The sequence below is a fragment of the Halichoerus grypus genome, chromosome 9 (assembly GCF_964656455.1).
Source record: "Halichoerus grypus chromosome 9, mHalGry1.hap1.1, whole genome shotgun sequence".
NCBI classification, from domain to species: Eukaryota; Metazoa; Chordata; class Mammalia; order Carnivora; family Phocidae; genus Halichoerus; species Halichoerus grypus.
In genome coordinates this window covers 25644080-25666103 of record NC_135720.1, presented here as the reverse complement: position 1 = coordinate 25666103, position 22024 = coordinate 25644080, and the positions used below count along the sequence as shown (strand labels likewise).

Here is a 22024-nt window from a genome sequence, read left to right as displayed (position 1 = left end):
AAGTTATTTTAGATTCATGAAGTTGACTCATCCAAGATCACCAAAGATTAATTAGTTGAAACAGTAATTTAGAAAGGAAGAACCCCAATAAGTTCATACCTTTTCTCTCTTCTTGTCTTATTAGCAAATAAAAATTGTATATATTTACAATGTACAAAGACCAAAGTATATGTATATACTGTGAAATGATTACTATAATCCACCCTTGTCTTATAAACTAAATTTGAAGCCCTTAGGAATTCGAATTTGGATTGCAAGCAATATATTAACCTAGTTGTGGTAGGCAGCTTCTAAGATGGTTTTCACTGATCGCCATCCCCTGGTATTTCTGCCCTTGTAATATCCCCTCCCTTTGAGCGTGGGCTGAACCTGGTGACTGGCTTCTTGCTTCTTGCTTCTGAGATTAGGTTACAAAAGACTGGCTTCTGTCTTGCTTACCCTTCTCTGGCTCACTTGGATGAAGCCAGCTGCCCTATGGAGAAGCTCATATGATAAGGAACTGGGGGAGGCCTCAGGCCAGCTACCCTGAGGAATTGAATCCTGCCAACAACCTCAGGACTGAGTCTGGAAATGGATTCTCCCAGAGCTGAGTTTTGACATGACTGCAGTCTTATGAGAGATCCTGAGCCTGAGGACCCAGCTAAGCCATGCCTAGATTCCTGACACAGAAATTGTGAGATAATACACGTGTGTTGTTCTGAGCTGCTAGATTGTAGGGTAATTTGTTAGGCAGCAATAGATAATTAGTGCAGAATTAAAAGAGACATTTAGAGAGGGCTGGTGTTGAATTATCCAAGTCAAATCCTGTAGGTAGCCAAAAGAAGGACTAACGCACTGTGGTTAAATTGTGCTTTGGAAGGGCAGCATAGAAAAATACTGATTTAATTGGGAAAAAACATGGAGGATCCTGAAGATGAAATCTAGGTGATACAAATCTGAATTTTCAGATATCTCCTATCTTCCAGAAGAGATATCAGAAATACGAGGTGTAGAAATTGATAGTTGCCTGGCGACTGTGATTGCTGAAGAAGCTATTGCTATGACGGGGCTCCTCACTGTAAAAGCTTGCCTCAAACAGAGCCACCCGTTTTGGTTTAAATATTTTACCTACTGGGGAAGGATGTTATGTCTACCAAGATCATAGTAATGTGGGTTTAGAAGGCCTCCCCCCGCCTTTTTTTTGAGGTCTGGTTTGGATTATTTCTTTTAGGTGTTCTTCTATGTGTTCTTTAATTCCACAGCTATGAATTAAACACTATGTGCTCCGTGCTGTTTAGGCACTAAGCGTTCTTTTGTTGTTGTTGTTGTTGTTGTTGTTTTTTAAGATTTTATTTTTCAGTAATCACCGCACCCAGCATGGGGCCGAACTCACAACCGCGAGATCAAGAGTCTCACGCTCCACCAGCTGAGCCAGCCAGGGGCCCCTGCACTGAGGATTCCATGGAGAAATCCTCACTCTCTTGAAACTTCCATTCTAGTGAGGAAAGACAGAAAGTAACAAAGTAAATAAACATAAAAATAAAATATACCATATAGTAATAAAAATTAAAAATATGTACTAGAGTAATTAAGTACTATCAGGAAAAAGAAAGCAAGGGAGGGAGAGAGGGAGGGTGAGTTTTAGCTTCTGTACCAGTTATCAAGGTCTGGACTATAACCAGCTGTGAGTCCATTGCTGCACTGTGCCCATCGTGATCTGCTTTCCAACTGTACTCAACAAACACCAGAGTCTCTATGGCTTCCTCTCTACCCTCTGTAGGCGCTATACTCATTCTTGTTTTCATGTCGTTTTATTATTAATTTATTTTAAGTTCATTTATTTAGTTTTTAGTAAGCTCTATACCCAACATGGGGCTCGAACCACAATCCCCGAGATCAAGAGTCACATACTCTTCCAACTGAACCAGCCAGGTGCCGCTGCTTTCATGCCCTTTTAAAAGGCTGATCTTCATGGCTTCCCCATGAAGGCTTCTTTGACAATTTAGCCTCCATTAAGTTCTCTATCTTCTGGGGATCTGAGGGGACAACTCCCCCTCCTAAATAAAAGGTACCAAAACAAAACAAAATACAACTTACCCATCTTTTTTGTTTTCTTTGTTTTCGGGTTAATAGTTGATTTTTATTTGTTTCCTTTGTGTGTGTTTTAAGATTTTATTTATTTATTTTTGAGAGAGAGAGAGTGTACAAGCAGTGAGGAAGGGCAGAGGGAGAAGCAGACTCCTTGCTGAGCAGGGAGCCCAATGTGGGGCTCAATCCCAGGACCCTGGGATTATGACCCCAGGTGAAGGCAGAGGCTCAACCGAATTGTTTTGTTGTACATCCCTCCTCTTCCCCAATAAAATTTCAGGTGTTTGAGTTTGGTGAGTTTTTACACCAAAACTCAATGTATGAGTATTAATAGAACATGCAAGCAAAACACTCTTGATGGTAGCTTCATTGGAAGAAATATAAAAGATAAAAGGTATAATGTCTGTCTTTGCAGAATTTAATATATACTTGGAAAGAGAAAATGCTCTCCCTGAGGTGAGAAAACCATGGAAAGACAGCTCATATAAATCAAATACTTCATGGTATGGTATGGCAAGTGGCTTCCAGATATTTTTGGCTTGCAACCACAATGAGAAATGGACTATACAACATGACTCTGTATGTATATACATATTTGTGTGTGCGCATGTAAGCTAAATTTTACAAAAATAATATGTTTTACAAAACAATAATTTCTATACAGAATACATTCTGGTATTTTCTTTTCTGTTCCAGTTTTCAAAAAATGCTGGTGGAAACCCTCTGAACTGATCTCACAATCTGCTAAGAGAATATGACCCCCATTTTGGAAAACATTGGTATAGCCAGGTGGTGAGCACACAGAGGTGTAAAGTAAAAGAGTATTGAATTGTATGAGTCCAGAGATGTCTGTCCTGGAAAAGATAATTGATATATCTCTTGAAAGAAGTGTCCTATTTAGATTATTGGGGTCCATGACAGTGTTGGTGCTGAGTTAGGACAATTGTATGAGCAAAGAAGGCACAGAAGTTAGAGTAAGCAGCAAGTTCAGGGATCATTGAAGAACAGAATTCTTTTATATGACTGCTTTTGTAGATTACAGAAATAATATAAAAGTCAAACTGAAGGCCTGAAAACAGATTATGAGGATACATATTTGAGAAAAATATTAATATTGATAATTGGGAATAGTTTAATAGGAGAGCAGATCTATGGCATTTAATAATTCATACAATTTTTTGCATTAGTATTCCCTTTTGTCAAAATTCTTTGTAATCAGAATTATAACCATTCCTCAAAGTAAACCTCTGGGCATAGGAGAGGCTATTTCTAGAAGAAGAAACTGGTACATAGAGATAATAGGCATTGTTCAAGGTATATTTACTTGAAGTGACTTTAGCAGATCAGGCTAATTCTAACCCAAAGGACTTAGCTGACCCCAAGAGTTTAGAAGACAGGTGCCCATGTCAAGCAAAAATGCAAACAGAAAAAGAACACTGAAACAATGACCACTTATTCTGATCCAGCCCTGAAGATTGGCTTGTCCCTTTTCTCAAGGGTATAAATTGTTTACCTTTGATGACCTGGATTGTTGCTGTGTTTTACTCAGTTTTGTGAAGACCTGGGTATGGAGTGGGTGATGAACTTTGGGGGGAGGAAACCCTGGGTATAGGCATACTTTTTTTGAAATTTATTTTAATGTGCATGGGTTGATCAGAGAAATTAAAGAAAGGGAAGTCAAGTGTGGATGTATAGAGCAGAGGGGCTCCCATGGTTTCCTAGAGCTCTTCATATTTCCTTCTGGAAGCATCTGAGGGGAGGGCTTTGTGTCACCATCCATCTTTTGCTCTTTGGACAGGCTTTCTCCCTTTCTCTCTCCTTCAGAAATGGTGTGAAAGGGAAAGATAAAAGGGCTAGGATTCCAAGGAAATTCCACATGTTGTATGGAAGTAGGAAATGGAGTCCTTTACCTTATCTAAACATTTTGTTCCTAATATCTTCATTTTAGTACTTTTTTTTTAGCAACAAAATTGGAACCGTTGCCTCTGCATCAAATTTGACTAAGGCTAAAAATAGATGAGCAAGGTCAAGCATGGAAGAAGTGGCCCAGCTTCTCCTTCCTCCTTTTGATTTTGTTTTAGTTTGAATGAGAAGGAGGTGGCTTACACAATGAACAAGAACAACAACTGGCTGGATGACTGTGTGCTTTGAGCCAATTATGATATTTTTGTGGGAAAGCTTCCAATTCTGAAGTCTCAGTTATGTAGAGGTAGGAGGCAGCTGGTGTGAATATCTGTCTGCAGGGTACATGCACACTTACTCTGATCCAATATGACATGACAGCAATGTGCTTATTCAAGAAAATAGTTATCTCAATTTTCTTGTATTCTAACATAAAACTTCTTCGTTCTCACCACTCAAAAAAAAAAAAAAAAAAAAAAAAAGGCCAAAGCCAAGGTCACCAAAATACTGTGAGATCTCTCAGCCACCTCTAGTGAAGGATCCCAGTAATGAAATTAAGCTAAGTCTGAACTGGCCACATTAACTAATTATCTTTGTCCCCAGCTCCTCCATCCTCTCCCTGAAGTCTCCATTTAATTAACCACCGGCAGCATTTCCTCCAGTTTTTAGAATTTTTTGACTTCACAGGTCCAGGTGGTGACCAAATCCTACTGCATATACCTTCAAAGCATTTGTCCATTCATTTATTCATGTACTTGTCATGCATTAATAAATACCTACTGAGTACCATGCACTGTGCTAGGCACCAAGGATACAGTGATGACTAAGAAAGACACAGTTTCTGCTGTTACAGGTTTGCTAGTCCAGTGGGGGCCCAGAAAGACTAGGAAACAGGCCTTTGCATACCTTTGTGTGCAAGCTGTTTTGTTGGGGAAGGTACAGGGAGCCCCAGCGGCAAATCTAGCCTTGGGCTATCACAGGAGGCTTCCTAGAGAATTGATGATTTAGTTGAGACTTCAAGATTCAGAAAGATGTAGCCAGAAGAAGAGTGCATTTGACATTCCCCATTCAACAGATTTTTACTGACTGCTTTCTGTGGGTCAGGCTTTCTGCTAGACTCTGCAGAGTTAGGTAGAAAGATAGACTCAAACCCTGCTCTTCTAGTGCTCAGAGGAAGTCAGGGTGGGGTAGAAATCGATATGAAAATATAGGCACAAAGTATGTGTCTATCTAATGTAACCATCAATATATACTTGGGAAATTAAACGGTTCATCATTTTCCTGCTGAAAAGTCCAACCAGCAGTTGCTCCTGAGTATCCAGGCTCCTCCCAGTAGCTCCAAGCTCTGCTATGGACTCTGCTCCCAGTCAGAATCCCTCCATTAGGTGAGGAGCATGGGGAGGGTTCTCCCCACTATGCTTCCTTGCCTGTCTCTTTAAGTTTTACAACACAGCCACGGAGCCTTTACTGAAGAGCTGGGTTAATTAAAGAAGATTACACTATAGGAGAGGAAACTGTTAATTGTCAGCTAAAATAGTTTTCCTCCATAGTTCATGGGAAAAAGAACCTAATTTATACACTCAACAAATACAAGCTAGCTGTTGTTCCCTGAGGTGCCCAACACTGATAGAATCTACTACCTATGGAGCTTTCATGTGAGCGAGAAGGAGATAGATAGGAAATAAGTAAACATGTACATTGACAACTTAATGAGAGATACTTCTGATAGCTCCTCCGGGAAGGTGTTTCTGTTACATCCTGTAGGAAGTGTGTTTGATCTGGGACCTGAGGTTGGGAAGGAGCTGGTCTGTGAAAAGACAGAATAAAGTTGCAAAAATGGGAGCCCATGTAAAACTCTCCCCAGGGGTCTGTCTCCTGCCCTCATGTCATTGCTTCTCTTCACAGGTGTCACATTCTAATCCGACTCTGCTCACGACGCAGCCATCGCTCTTTCAAGGCAGCTCAGCCCTATCCATGGGGGTTGCGTTTTCCCCCCACTTGCTTCGTGATCACAGGCAACGTTGAGTTTTATCCCCGGATGGTGGGTCCTGTTTGTACGAACTACTTTCACCACCACACTGTGCCGGCTTCTCATTCATTTCCATTGTCTGGGAACTCAATCTTATTTCTGTAATTACTGAACCTAAAACTGATCTTGAAGGGTGAGGTGTTTTGGTGGATTATTAATCCGAAATCCTTTGTTTTAACTTCTTGTTCTAGTCACCCGCCTATTTTTCCGGACCATATTGTTCTAAGCCTCAATCACATGAAGGTCAGGAGGCCACCGAATAACTACTTGAGATGCCACCGTATTGGCTTAGGGGGCCACTTCACGAAGCTCGCTTCGCAGATGCCCAGTAGCTCCGCGGTGAGGGCGCCAGGATGACGTCACTCGAAAGTGGCCGGCTCAGCGGGGGCGTGACGTCACGCGGGCGGGCCAGTCCGCCGTGAGGTCACTTGGTGGGCGTGGCCAGGCCGAATCCCCAGAGTCGTCACGGGCGGGGGCGGGGCCAGAGCGTGTCAGCGAAGCCGAATCAAAACAAGCCGGAGACCCGCCTTTTCCCTCCGGCTCGGGAGCGTCTCGCTCGCGTCCCGAGCCCGCGGCGCTCGCGCGGCTGCGAGCCTCGGGTGGCCGCGCGCCGGCTCCAGGAAGCCGGAGAGGGCGCGGCGGCCGGGATGGCGCGGCGGGGGCCGCGCGGCTAGACGGGCGCCGGAGGAGCCGCCGGCCCGCGCCCTCCATTCTCTCCCTCCCGGAGCCGGCTCCGCGCGGGCCGGGAGCTGCCGTGCGGCGGGGAGCCGCCTTCGCTGACGCCAGGCACCTGGACGCTCGCGAGATGCCCAACCCCAAAAACAGCAAAGGCGGTCGCAAAAACAAGCGCGCCAACAGCAGCGGGGACGAGCAGGAAAATGGAGCCGGGGCCCTGGCAGCGGCGGGCGCGGCGGGCGCGGCGGCCGGGGGGGGCCTGGCGGCGGCGGCCGGCTGCGGGGCGCCGGCGGCGGGAGCTCCGGGCACCGGGGGTGCGGCGGGCACCGGAGGCGCGGGGACTGGCGCCGCCAACGCCGCGGCCGCCGCGGGGGCTGCAGCCGCAGGCGACGCCAAGAACGGTAAGACGGGGCTGGCGGGGCGAGCGCCAACTTCCTCCCCGACGGGGACGGCGCGGTGGCGGGGCCCGGGGCGGCGCGGGCGGTGCGTGGACAATGCGAGAGTCAGGAAGTGCTCACCCCGCCTCTCCGCCCCGCGGAGGCTGCCCCTTCCAGGTCCCCACGCCTGGCGGCGACGACGGATCCGCGGCCCCTTCCCGGGGTCTGCGCCGCTCCGCGGCCGCGCGCCCGGGGTCGGCTGCGCCTCAGACTCCGAGGGGCGCCGGGGTGCTCGGCGGCGGCCGTGCTCCCCTCGGGCCCTGCCCGTGCTGGCGGGGCCGAGTGTGTGCCCCGGGCCGTGGGGGAAGGGGGTAAGGGGGGGGTTGGAAAGAGCTGCCCAAGTTGAAAAGAATGATCCGATTGGAAACTTAGACACCAGTTCATTCTTCCCTGTGTCCCCCTCACCCCCTCGTCTTTCCTCCCGAGTGAGGAAGAGCCTTAAATCCCAGCAAATCCAGGCTTGCCGCAGCAATTGCCACAGGTGAAGAGGCCCCGAGACATTTTTACTATAGGGCGTGTGTGTGCGTGCTTGTGCGCGCGCGCGCTCTTTAATTCTCCTGCTCGCTTGAGGAAGGAAGAGAATCTGAACTTGACTTCCGTTCTCAGACCGGAGTTAAAAAAAAAAATCATGCTCTATACGATTCTGTTTCACAGTTTTAAAAGGAAGCCTACTAATCTTAGGTAGTGCCTGAATGCACCTTTGTCGGGGTACTTAGGGAATAGCGAAGATGTGACAGGATTGCCGTTGTCACTACAGAGACATGGACATGGTTTTCGTTACAGAGTGCTAGGCAAACACTTTTCTTACTTGGACAGTTCTTTGAATTCCTCTGGTCAGGCAGTTTCTCAGGGAAGGGAATAGAGGTATAATTTAATGAAGGGAGATTAGGATCTTTATATCTGGCTTTTAACTTGTAGCTTTTCAGCTTTTGAAGCCATTCTTTATGCAGATCACTTTTTAAACGGGCACCTGCACTTAAAGAACCCCACAGTGCTCTGAACATAGAAGATTGAAGTGTGCCTGTTAAGAACAGAACCATAGGCCCCGTTGGCTGTGTCTCTGCAGTATTGAAATAGGAAGGTTTTTCTTTTTTCCAGAAACAGACATCCTGGTTTTGAATGTGTGATAATACAGTTTTTGGCCAGGCTATCTTCTCCATGTTCTTTTGTTTTCCAAGCGCTAAACTTCATTTTGGTATTGATGTGGCAGAGGGGAAGGAAGACAGACTTGGTGGCTCAGCCCTTTAGAGCTCTGCCTTCTTAGGAAGGTTGGTCTTTCTCAGATCTGATTTCCTTGCCTTTAAAATTGGGGGGGGGGGGGAATATATATATATTACATTGGCTCACTCATAAGGTTATTGTGAGGTTTGGAGTGTCACTTTCTTGCCCAGTTCCCAGTTCTTGTTTTAAAGTCTTGTTACATGCTTGGTAAAGTTCCTCAAGAAAAGTGATCAATGAATGATAGCTGTCATTCGCTCCTTCATAAAATATTAAGCACTTACAGTGTTACCACTACTGTGCTAAGTATTAAAGGGTACAGTGGTAATCAAGAGAGGACATCCTGGTCCTCATGGAGCTTGCATTCCAGTTCTGGTGGTGGTCTGGCTTACCCTTTTTATGTGTGTGTGTGTGTCTGTATGGAAGCTTCAAGTTGTCTGTTTCCTTTTTCTCCAGAAATTAGACTACTTTCACTGATCTCTGAAACTAATAATGCACTCTCTGCTAATTAATTGAATATAAATAAAAAAATGTTTTAAAAAAGATTAGACCACTTTAAGGTGGCGTGAAGAAATTTTTTTTCTTAGGCTGGTGATACCTCCTCCTTTGTAAACTTCAAGCTGGTTATGGTGTCCCTGTTATCATTTCCTCTGAAATGGCAAGCTCAGGTATATTTAACAGTTCTGTATATGTATGTGTGAAGCTGTGTATTTCTGATTTGGAGCTTGTTTTATGAAATAAATGGGGAAAAGGGTGAAGAAATGGGCCAAACATTGCCATAGTCAGGGTTAGAGAAGGTACAAACTTTGATCAGTGAGCTGTATTTTATGATGCTGCATTTGGTTCTGACATGGTATGAAGTCTCAGTGAATGATCCACCTTAATTTGAAGAACTTCTCACTGCAATTGATAACCGAACATGGATGCTAAGGCCTACAGTGTGCAAAATTGATAAGTAAGGAAATTACAAATGCCTTTTTTTTTTTTTTTTTTTTTTTGCCATTTAAAGCTGTGCTTTATAATGTTGGGGTGGGAGAGGTGACATGGGTGAATTTTAAAGGAAGGGGCAACAGATATGCAAACTCTCAAGAATCAACTGATAAGGCCCAATTATTTTTGAATTTTAGAATGACATCAGATGGACTAGTATAGTATTTCTTTCTTCCTTTTTTTTTTAAGATTTATTTATGTATTAGAGAGAGAGAGTAAGAGAGAATGAGCAGGGAGAACAGCAGAGGGAGAGGGAGAAGCAGACCCCCTCCCCCCCCGCTGAGCAGGGAGTCCTATCTTTTTTTTTTTTTTAATATTTTATTTATTTATTTGACAGAGCACAAGCAAGGAGAGCAGCAGGCAGAGGGAGAAGCAGGTTCCCCACAGAGCAGGGAGCCCGATGCGGGGCTTGATCCCAGGACTCTGGGATCATGACCTGAGCCGAAGGCAGACGCTTAACCGACTGGGCCACCCAGGCACCCCAGTTTTTAAAAGATTATTTACTTGAGAGAGAGCATGAGCAGGGTGGGGGGGGGGTCAGAGGGAGAGGGAGAAGCAGACTCCCCACTGAGCAGGGAGCCTGACAACACGGGATTTGATCCCAGGACCCCAAGATCATGACCTGGGCAGATGCTTAACTGCCTAACCGACTGAGCCACCCCTAGTATAGTATTTCTAAGTATATTTCAATTTTTTTTATTTAACTGTGACATTAGATTTTGCAGTTACCAATATTACAAATAAAATAATTCTAAGGATGTAAGAAATCTGAATTCTCTTAAAATTTTAAAGGGTTTGTTCTCACTGCGAAACTCAGTTGTGATCTACATCTGCAAGCATGCCAATTATATGAAGTTAATAGTAGTTGTAGTTTGTGCTTGTTTGGAGTTTATAGAATTGTTTTATGTCTTGTAGTTCTTGGGCATTATGGCCATCAGGGAAGGGTAATACGTGTTCTTAGTTGTTCACTGTTTGTCACTAGGTATAAATAGCTGCTTATTCTATAAAAGAAGACTGCTAGTTAGGGAAAGCTGGGGAAGCTATGGTATGATTGTAGGTGAAGAAATTGAACTGGTTGCAGTTGAGTAAGATGAATATTAATTGTAAGGACTTTGTACTCCTGATAAGTTTATTAGTACATTTTTAAATACTGGTTTATGAAGGTTTTTGTAGGAAGTGGAGTAAAAGATTGTAAAAGTGCCATCCTATTCCTACATAGTAAACATCTGTGTACGTATTGTAGCATTTTGATTGTAGGTGGACAAGATTTGCCAATCATTATTTTTAGGATCTAGTAATCATGCAGTAGATTATAACTATGCAGTTTCATTCTGGAATTCTGTTTCCATTAGGCCACTGCTTTTTCGCCAAAGGCCTAAAAATATATGAACCCTTGATCATAGTATCTAGTTTTCAGTGGGCCTGGATCCCAAGTCCTTTTATTGATTCCTGTTTTATGAGTGACCGTGGTTCACCACTCCACTCATTCCTGACTGCCACCAGCACCCCTGGGTAGCTGAATCTGCCTTTTAATCCATTCAGCAACACTTTATAGTAAATGGAGCTAGTTTACATAGTGATTGGTTGTGCATTTGGTAGGCGTAGATTCCCATCCTGGCTCCTCAGATTACTTGCCATATGATCTTGGGCAAGTCATTTGACTTCTCTGAGACTCAGTTTCTGCATATTTAAAATGGGATTATAGCACCTACCCGTACATATACAGGAAGATCGATCATATATTACAGATATACTACTTATGTATTATCTATACATATACAATGTTTGACTTATAATATGAGCTTACTAAGTGTTATTTGGCAGATTCTGGAAATAGTCTTTGAAACAGCGATTTTACATGTAGGAATTCTACTGGAAATGCCCTAGCTGGGCAGTGAGGGAAGCAGGATTGAACAGAGGGGGGAGGAGTTGAACTGCTGTGCAGTTAACAGCTGGGCCCTCTGGAGCTGGGATGGTCCTACAGAGTTATCTCACCTTGAGGCATGGAAGCAGGACCTTTAAACTCGTTGTCCCCTGTTGACTGGTCATTTGGACATGGGCTGCCCCCAGAAAGAGGGTATGACCTGGGGAGTGGCATCTCTTAGCTGGTGAGCCTCTGGAGAGGGACTCAGCTGAGAGCTCTCTGCTCCGAGGGAAGGAGAGCCCTTTTAATTCCCTAGCATTACCTGTTTCTTCACTTAGACCACTAGTGCCATTCACCTAAGACACAGCTGTGGGATAAATAGTTCTCACTACCCTTTATGGATCAGGCTGGGTGGGAGTTCACAACCAGTGTGACATTGTTTTGATAGGAAATGTGTTCCGAATTCCATACATCTTTACAGGTAGGTTTTTGGAACTCCACCTGTTCCTTATAAACAAGATTTGTGCTTTTCTGCATACTTAGGCCAGTGAACACATTTTGTATAACCCCAGGTTTGTAGTATATTTTAAATTTTCTCTTTTTAGGTGTTTACTTGAGTTCTTATTACATTTAAATTATCTATATTCATCAGAAGAAAAATGAAGAGTGTTTGCTGTTTATTTTCAAATCAAGGAATATTTATTGCAGGTCTGAGGTATGTTGAGTGTGATTGTCATCTTGGAAGACATTTTCTTGCCTTATTTAGAAGTTAATTTTGTCAGGTCTTTAAAAATATCTGCTACTTTTGGACCTTGTCTTTTCAAATCCACTTTTGTAATGGGGATTGGTAGAAAATACTGCCTCATCCATCAAAGATTCATCTTGTGCACTTTTAAGAACTATTTTGTGTTCTGCTGATGGAGTTTTGTGCACAGTCCTTACTCTTTCTTTCTTGTTAGAGGACCTGAGTTTAAATTCTAGAAACTAAACCTTCAATGTCAGCTTTCCTGTAAGTCCAAGAATATATATCATTCTGTAGAGAATTGAAAACAGGAGATAAAACTGGGAAGTCTCTTCCAGCTTAATCCTCCTACGAATTTACTCCAGGCTTAGCTATGAACAATTTAAAAAACTTGAAGGCATCAAAAGGAAAACTTTAGGGAAAAAAAAATCTGATTGTTGCTCACGATGTCTTTGGCATTTTTAAGGGATTGATTTAATTAAAAATGTTTTGTTATTTCATTATTTTAGCAGTAATAAAATGGCCATTGTGGATTTAAAAAAATAAAAAAGATAGGTAAAGTTCTCTTTGACTTTCTAGTCAAACCCATAATCCTACCACTTAGATCGCCATTGTTAACATTTTGATGCATATTCTTATACACTTTTAATTTTTTCTCTTACAGATTTTCAAAAGTATACAGTTTTCAAAAAGGATAATATATTTTATAATCTGTGTTGTACATATGCAGTATTTTGTAGACGTTTTAGCAGAGTGGTAAATACACAGGTGCATCACCATTTCAATGACTGCATAACATGCCATCATATGTTTGCATCTTGGATAATTTGATCATTCTACTATTGTCTGACCTTTAGGTTCTTATTTATACATCCGTAGGCATTACCCAATTATTTGCTTAGGGTAAATTCTTTTTTTTTTTTTTTTTTTTCTTTTTTTACCTGTGGACTTGCTGTTTCAAATGAGAGGCATTTTTTTTTTTTTTTAATAATTACTTAATACATGCTGACAGATTGTCTCATAGAAAAATTGTAGCAGTTTGACCCTGCTGTGGTCAGAGTGTCCTTTCCCCATAGCCTCACTAGTCTCTAGTTCTTGTTGTTTTTAGGCATGCTGGAGAATTGCTGGTATCCCCGACTGTCTTCAGCAGTAAGAGGGCCCCAGTAGGATCAAGAGCCCGGAGCGGATGCTACCGCAGTTAAGGGGACTTTCCAAAGCTGCATTTATTTCTTTTGGGGACTTCTGTGCTCTTTAGTGATTTGGTGGCTAACAAGGATTCAACAAGATATCTAATGGTGAGTGGTATTTTAGCAGTTGGTAATAGTGAAGGTGAAAACACAGGCTTTTGAAATTCTGGCTGCAACATTATTCTAATCTTAAGAAATAAGGCCTAAAAATTTTAAAGTTTTAGTCAATAAGCATGCGGTCTGAATAGGTGTGGGTACAAACCTAGGTGCCCCAGTTTACTAGCAAAGTGACTTTGGGGCAAGTTATGTAACCTTTCTCAGACTCCATTTTCTCTAAACACAACCCTTTAGAGTGTTTTTGAAGATGAAGAAGAACTGTATTAAAGATCTTGGCTCTGGGCCTGGCACATATGGGCACTATCAGTAATAGGTTTATAAGTTTTGTGATTTGTTCAACTTCATTCAGTTACAAGACTTTTAAACTATTCTGCATTGAGAACAGACACCAAGAGACAGTAAGATGGTGGTGAAGGGTCTGTGAATATTAATATAAGAAAAGACTGATTTCACACAGGTTATTATTCAAGCACTGATTTGATTACAGGTGATCTGTTCTTCCCTCGTCATCTCTTTTTGATTATAGTTTACATGGAAAAATCAGATGATTTATCAGAAAAGAAAAAAAAGTAAAAAGCAAAATGTGAAAACTGTTATATCCTCCTTCCTTCATTTATTTATTCATCTCAGGTATTGAGTGCCTGCTATTTGTCAGTCACCGTGTTAGGCTCTGGGATTACAAGGACAAAAGAATTGGGCCCAAGGGGCTTATGGTCTACGGGGAGCCTTTATAGAAACCAGTACAAGTAGGTTATTACATGTACACTACACAAGGGTAGCTTAGAAATAAAGAGCTGGAGCTTCTGAGGTGATAAAAATTTGGATTAAAGGTGGGGATTGTGGGGCCCCTGGGTGGCTTAGCCAGTTAAGTCTCCCGACTGTTGGTTTTGGCTCAGGTCATGATCTTAAGGGTCGTGAGATTGAGCCCCGCGTCGGACTCTGTGCTCGGCAAGGAGTCTGCTGGAGATTCTCTCTCCCTCTCTCTCTGCCTCCCCTCTCCCCACCAAATAAATAAATCTTAAAAAAACCAAAAGGATGGGATTGTATTATGATATGGAGAAGTGAAATAAACATGTGGAGTTGAAGAGTAGCTGACAGGAGGTGGGGAGCTCAGGGTATTCTTTGGGGATCAGCCAGGGCTTAATATTACTGACATATTAATATTAATATCCCCTCTCTCCAGGCCACAACTAGAAAGTTCATTAGTTCAAGTGTTTTATTTGTTTGCTTATTCATTGTTTTGTTCATCTGTGTACAGATCCATTTACTAAACATTTATTATGTACCTATGGTTTATTCTATAATTGGAAGTTTAACGTTGAATTGTACTTGAACGCATCAGAATCTACATTCCTACAGGCTCATGGTGAAGTTGGGACGGAGACATGTGAACACCAGGAGCCATGATAATGTGCTACGGATGTCCAGTGGAGGAAATGATTTGTTTCCTGGAGGAGGGGATATTTGAGCTGAGTCTTGCAGGAAGCAGTTAGCTCTGAAAGCAAAGGGAGGATGTTTCAAACAGAGGGAGGTGAGAATGAGACTTAAGTTCTGGTTGCTGCCAGGAGTTTATGACTGGTCTCAGGTGCAGCGGTAGGACAGGAGGCTGGAAAGGGAGTGGGGCCAGATGGTCAAATCTGGATGTTTTGTAGCCAGTAGAGGACCGTCCTTGAGGTTTGTAAGCAGGCACATACATGGTTAGCTGCACCTGCAAAAGGGTGTAGGTTCGTTTAGTTGGTTTGTCATTATACGTTGCTGACAAGCTGATAGAGTCGTAATTTCAATAGAATGGTATTTTAGCAATTTTTCTTTGGATACAACTAGTCAAGGATTATTGGCCCAACCTGCCATGGACCCTTGATTGTGGTTTTTCAGTAAAGCAGTGGGCATAGTACCCATGGCTGTTAGGGGAGAGTCTGTCTTCATTGTGGGCACCAGCATCCCTGTGCTTTCTGAGCCATGGAAGTTTAGCTAATTGAGGTTAACTTAAGAGAACCAACTGCCAAGGAGTGGTTGGGGCCATCTGAGCAGAAGGGGTTTTCTCTGGAGGGAGAGCTGTTCCTATGGTTTATTTTTCATATCTCCGTAGAAAGTATATATATATCTCTGTGCCAGGTTGGATTAATTTTCTTGGTTTGTCATTCTATTTTTATCATCATTGGATCAGTTTTAAAACAAACTGTGGTTGTGGTTGGCTCTCATTGTTTTGTACAAAGTAACTTTGTGTGTGTGTGTGTGTGTGTGTGTGTGTGTGTGTCTTCATTCTGTATATTTTAGAAAGCTTCCAGTTCTCAGTGGTTGGTGAAATAGCAACTTGCTTTATTTAATCAACAGGATGTTTCAGTTCGATTGTACTAGAGTGTTTTTTTTTTTTTTAAAGATTTTATTTATTTATTTGACAGCACAAGCAGGCAGAGCGTTGGGCAGAGAGAGAGGGAGAAGCAGGCTCCCCGCTGAGCAGGGAGCCTGATGTGGGGCTCAATCCCAGGACCCCGGGATCATGACCTGAGCCAAAGGCAGATGCTTAACCGAGCCACCCAGGCGCCCTGTACTAGAGTATTTTTATAAAACGGCGGAGAGTAGTGTTTCTAATGCTTACTTATTTATGTCCTGATTTATTAGAAGTAGAAAAGGGAAACAGATTCTTTCTGCTAAATTATACTTATGAGGATAATACTTGAAAACAATTAAGAGTTAGAAACAAAGATTCAGAGGAAGTTTAAAGAAAAGAGGAAGACTTAAAGAGGAAGTGTTAAATGTTAATCATAATTGCTTTGACTGCAGTTAATAAAGTTAGCATGATTTTCATATACACTCATATATATAATGTAATCTGTAGATTTAAGTTGTCAGGAGGAAAAGATTTTCCTCCATCCTCTTAGGTGTAATAATTGGGGTCTGCAAATTAAGCCAACAAAAGATAAATTAATAAGGGAAAAGACATTTAATCACAGGAAAAGAATTTGACTCAAAGTGGGGGGTTAGAATTTATGGCTTATATACCACCTTAATAGGAGAAAGGGAGGGGAGAAAGGCACTGGAAAACAGATGACTTCTTAATAAGAGAAGGGGAGAGGAAAATGGGCACCTATAGGAAAAGAAATAACTTTCTGGAAAGATAAATGGGCCCTTAGAGAATAGATGAGAGAAATGATAGTTTTGTGGCAATGTCTGCTTAGGTGTGGTATGGAGACTTCTCTCTGGTGGTAAGAGTCAGTCTTCCCTGATTGCTTCTATGAGGAGACTTAAGTCAGTTCTTTTGAGAGGCTCTGCTTTTAGGCAGACAAGAGATTTCAGGAACTCAGATGCCTTCAGCTGAAAATAATTTTTAGGCTACAGTGGCACATTCTTGATCTCTCCAAAATATTTTGCAGTTCAGATCACATTACCCCCGTGATAGTCAGATTGCAAAAGACAGTGTCATAATTCAGGATTTTTAATTTTTATTTTGTTGGAAATTTATTAGAAATAGATGGTCTTAAAGCATATGCCTTTAAAAAACTGAGAAAAAGGATAAGTTTAGGCAAAAGTTAACAGGGTATCAAATTGCTCATATAAGTAAGGAAGGTATTTGCCAGATTTAAAATGTAGCTTTTTCCCTAGGGATAAGCATAAGTTTGATGATACTTCAGATCCATGTCCTTTCAAGTTATAAAAGCATCTCAGGAGAGTCTTTTGACACTGATGTTGAAACTGAATCACAAAGTCTTTAAGATTTCTAAATGAGCACTCCTGAATGTGGTTATTTCAGTATAGTATTTTAGTAGAACTCTATTATTATACAACTTCTTATTAAAGTGACACATTACTTGTTATCTATCAGTGCCTGATGAAGCTCAGTGTCTGGGCAGAAGTGGAAACTGGGGAATGTACAGAATCAAGTTCTGGCTATTTTTGATTGGCAGCATGTGCAGTTTGTAATCTGAGAGGCTGAGCTGAGGATGGTTGGTGATGGTTGTTACTGAACACACACAGTGCTGCCAGAAGCCAGGAGAGAGCCTGGCATCGAGAAATAGGAAGTGTCCTCTGGTAGAGGTGAAAATGTACATCTAACATAGGGGGCAGCTCCAAAAACGACTCCAAGTGGTTTCAAGCCCTTCAGATCTGTTCTCGGGGGGCAGTGCTTACATGGTGCAGTGCTGTTAGCCCTGTAATGATATGGTGCCGCCGTATTAGGCATTTAGTTTTAGATGTGCAGATGATGTCTTGCTTCCAGAGCAAATTGGGTAAGATTCCCGGGTGCGAGGTGTGTTAGAGCTACAGAACCCATAGAATCCACAGAAAGGAGAAGCAGCTGCTTCCAGCAATTGGAACAATGATGATACCACAACTGCCCATTATTGAGTGCTTTCTAGGAGCCAGATACGACACCCAGCAGTCGGCAGTCTGCACTTGAGGATGAGGACACTAAGCTCCAGATAAGGCCTCTTTCCCTTTTTGCAGAAAAGGCATATTTGGGTTACAGAGATGTGCCTGACCCTGATACCACAGTTTGATCCTGTGTCATATTGGGCCCATCTTGACACCCGTGCATGTGTATAAATAAGGAACATGTTTTTAAGTAGAGGACTTAAATGCAGTATAAAAACCTCAAGGAAGCAATAGGGCTGTTTAAATTACTTTTTTTTTTTTTAAAGATTTTATTTATTTTTTAACAGAGAGAGAGACAGTGAGAGAGGGAACACAAGCAGGGAGAGTGGGAGAGGGAGAAGCAGGCTTCCCGCCGAGCAGGGAGCCCAATGTGGGCCTCGATCCCAGGGATCATGACCTGAGCCGAAGGTGGACGCTTAACGACTGAGCCACCCAGGCGCCCTTAAATTACTTTTAAAAGGCCTTACGCTTATTATTTGGGTACTTGAACTGAAATTAAATTTGTGAAACAAAACACTTGACCAAGGAAGCACTTCACTCATACGTTTTCCATTCATGTTGATTTGATTCCTTCTCATTACGATGGAAGGATTTCCTGGTCTTGGAATTGTGGAGGTTGTGAACATTTGAACTGACACTTCCTGTTTTTAATGGACTGTAGGCTAAAGCCCTAGATGTGGGATCACTGGTCACGAGGCATGTGTGTGTGTTTTTTTTAAAGATTTTATTTATTTATTTGAGAGAGAGAGTGAGTGAGAGAGAGAGCACAAATAGGCAGAGCAGCAGGCAGAGGGAGAGGGAGAAGCAGACTCCCTGCTGAGCAGGGAGCCCGATGTGGGACTTGATCCCGGGACCCTAGGATCGTGACCTGAGCTGAGCCACTCAGGTGCCCAAGGCATGTGGTTTTTAAGGCTTCCAGACGAAGTGCCAAAGTGCCCTCTAGAAAGGGTTTACCTGTTTGCATGACCACTGGCTCTGCATGGGGTGCGCCTTTCTTCACAGTCCTCAGCCTGGGTTTTGATGATCATTTTCATCTCCACCCATCAGATAGATGAACAATTACATCTCATTGTTATTTTTATTTGCATTTGGTGGATTGTCAGTGAGTGAGTGCCTTTATATGTATACTGCTCATTCGTGGTGTTTTCCTCTTTGTGATTTTTGTTCATTTCACTAGTGGGATGTTTGTGTTCTTACTGATTTGCACAAAGTTTTTGTATATTCAGGATACTTTTTTGATGTACATTTTCCCTGGTCTGTTGTTTATCTTTTGTCTTATTTCAGATGAGCTTGCTGGTTAGAAATGTTACGGTTTTGTATGATCACAGAACATCCACATAGAGAACTCAGGAGAAAGGTAGGGAGCTTGAGGAAAGGAGCCTGTTTATGGTACTCGCAGGCAAAGCAGTGTGGGCATGGCATAAGGTTAATGACTGTGTTCACTTGGATATCAGTGCACAGCAGTGCTCTCAACGGTAGTGAGGTTCTGTTCCCTTTTTGTATTTAATTTTCGAGGCTCTGTTTTCACAGACTTGGTTGCCTTCCCTGACCCTCCACTTCCCTGACCGCTGTTGTCCAGTTGACAGCTGGGCTGCAGTGCTCAACACCTGTCATGTCTTGCACATTTCTAAAATACCTTGCACTTTTTATTCTAGCTACGTAGGACTTTGCAACTTGTAGATAAAGGTCCATTAGTTACTTATCACCTCTTCTCAAGAACGAAGCTGCAGGGCGCTTGGGTGGCTCAGTTGGTTGGGCAACTGCCTTCGGCTCAGGTCATGATCCTGGAGACCCAGGATCGAGTCCCGCATCGGGCTCCCTGCTCAGCGGGGAGTCTGCTTCTCCCTCTGACCCTCCCCCCTCTCATGCTCTCTCTCTCAAATAAATAAATAAAATCTTAAAAAAAAAAAAGAACAAAGCTGCAGACTCAGTCCTCTTAAGGCTAAATTGCCCATAACTTCCTTGTGATAACACCCTTAAATGCCAAGTCACAAGAACTCCTTTTTCTCATTGTGGCACTTGGATTGAAATTACATTTGTATGTTAATAAAATGAAGATATAGCATTCAGTCAAACCAAAATTTATTTGCACCCCCATGCATCATGCTGATCTAGTCGGCCCTTGTGCTTCTCAAATGGCTGTGATTTGGAAGAGATTCCCAAACTCACTGCTTGTTCCAGAGAGTGTGAGATTTGACAGACATAGGTCATAACTTGAGATCTGGCATTTTGCAAGACCAATGAACTTTTCTCAGCCCAAATGTTTTGTTTTGTTTTTAAAGATTTTATTTATTTATTTATTTATTTATTTATTTATTTATTTGAGAGAGAGAGAGAGCGAGAGATCTCAGGACCCCGAGATCATGACCTGAGCTGAAATCAAGAGTCAGAACCACCCAGGTGCCCCAGTTAGCCCAAATGTTCTTATCTGTAGAAAATAAAGATGATATATTGTTTGTGACCAACTCTTTGCAAGCAAATGTTTGAAAAAGCAAATCGTTGGGTCATGATTTGGGGGTTTTAGTGTTTTCTGGGTGAATTTTTGGTTCTTAATTACCTTTGTGGTAGTGTGGCTGCTTCCCACCGAGTTGAATGCATACTCTGATGTGTTGAAGAACCCAGGCCAGGCCTTGGCTTTCTTTCCCCCCTTGAGTTCACAGCAAATGTCTTCCAGAATCCTTATTGGGGGAGTTTCTTTCCACATCCAGGTATAGGAGCTCTGCTGTGCAGGTTTTCCAGGACAATCTGCAGTTGCTTGCCAGCTGTTCTTAGGGCAAGGCCAGCCCCTCGAGGGAGGAGCTCTTAGGAGTTTCTGCCTCAGCTTTCTGACCCCACCAGGAGAAGGACTGTGGTGAAGCCTTGGGCAGGGTTCTGTTCAGCAGAGTGAGGATAGCTGACTTGGGGATTGTTCTGTTGGGATCTGTGAATCATCTTGTCCCCAGGTTTCATCATAACAGCAAATTCCACTATGATTTTAACCATTTTATTAACAGAGCCTTGCTTTTGGCTGTTGTGCTGCATGATGTATGTGTATGCGCCTGGATCTGAATCATGCCTCAGTTTGTGTCTTGATTCACTCAGGCCTTTCTGCTTTTTGCTCTTTACCTGCCTCTAGGGTCCTATGGAGTGGGAGTTAAGTGTTGCTGTAAAAGCATTTGAAATGCTTACATGTGGCTTTCGTTTGTTTCCTTACCTCCCTTTTAGATTTTGCATTTTTATTTTATTTTATTTAAAAGATTTTGTCAGAGAGAGCACAAGCAGGGGGAGCGGCAGGCAGAGGGAGAAGCAGGCTCCCCGCTGAGCAAGGGGCCCGACATGGGACTCAATCCCAGGACCTTGAGATCATGGCCTGAGCTGAAGGCAGATGCTTAAGTGACTGAGCCACCCAGGCGCCCCTAGATTTTGCCTTTTAAATTACATTGAAGAATTTTGGATATATCAAACTGTATTATGGATTTTATCAAAATAACTTATATAGGCATATGATGCTTGGTATGTGTAAGTATTAATGTGTGCATGCAAATGTATCAATATGTTGAATGATTGTTTTTCTTGAGATTTGGTTGATTTAAAAACACTTTGTAAACATCATCCTTGAGATACTCAGATTTCAAACTTTTGACTTTGGACTAAATCAGTTTTCCTCATAACTTTTTAATCTTCCATGAGGTATGTGATCTAAAGATGACTTGGAAGAATTTTTAAAGAATTAATTGGAAATGTTTTTCTCTTGACAGATTGGAAATACTATTTAGAATTCATTTAGTATATAATCGTATACATTTATATATATTTATATATTTCCCCAGAATTATATCTACTGTGACAAATTCTCCTATAGCAAAAAGAAATTTCCAGAGAGTTTTGGTAATTTTATAAATGGTATATATTTTTTTCCCTCTAGTTTAGAAATGAATAGTTTTGAGTCTTTGAGAGTGACCATACTATAAAGTTACATCTTTGTTCCACAGAAGTAATTGGAAAAGGAGTGAATGTCTAGTTAGAATGACGTCACTGGCTTAATATCTCAGTGGGGGTCTATAACTTTGAGTTTCCTTAGCAGTAGAAAATCTTATGAAATACTGTCTTGAAAACAAGTCATATTACAGCAGGTTGTGTTGAGTGTGAATATGTGGTAAACTGCTGGACCAGGACAGAGACATGGCTGATTCTTGAGTCTAGTTTTTATTTTTACTGAGGTATGTATAAGACTTAGACATGTTCTCTCCTTTGACAAGTCTTTCCTTGTTGCAACAGATTTTGTAACTTGCTTGTTGGTTGCTGATGCAGCATTTCAGAAATAGACCAGTGTGGCCCCCAGGCAAAAGCTTTGTCTTTTCTCCTTGGATCCCAGCAGAGTGACTGCCAGGCTGGGAGGGATCACTATAAAACATTTTCCCAGGTTTATTTTGAAGGGAAGGCAAG

At 42.3% G+C, this 22024-nt stretch overlaps 1 protein-coding gene across 11 annotated transcripts in view; it reads left to right on the top strand.

Annotated features, from left to right (window-relative positions):
* The first annotated feature begins 6517 nt into the window (after positions 1 to 6517).
* The window catches only part of HECA (hdc homolog, cell cycle regulator), a 44524-nt gene continuing 29017 nt past the window's right edge, over positions 6518 to 22024 (top strand). For 7 of the 11 annotated variants that reach the window (XR_013441079.1, XR_013441078.1, XR_013441077.1 and 4 more), the window contains exon 1: positions 6522 to 7074. Coding sequence is in view for 6 of the 11 variants with exons in the window: in XM_078054660.1 (XP_077910786.1) it covers positions 6804 to 7074 (271 nt within the window). In the remaining 5 variants the exon portion in view is untranslated. Of the gene's footprint in view, positions 7075 to 22024 lie in introns of all 11 variants that reach the window. The other 4 variants (XR_013441080.1, XM_078054662.1, XM_078054663.1 and 1 more) reach the window with 3 other exon arrangements.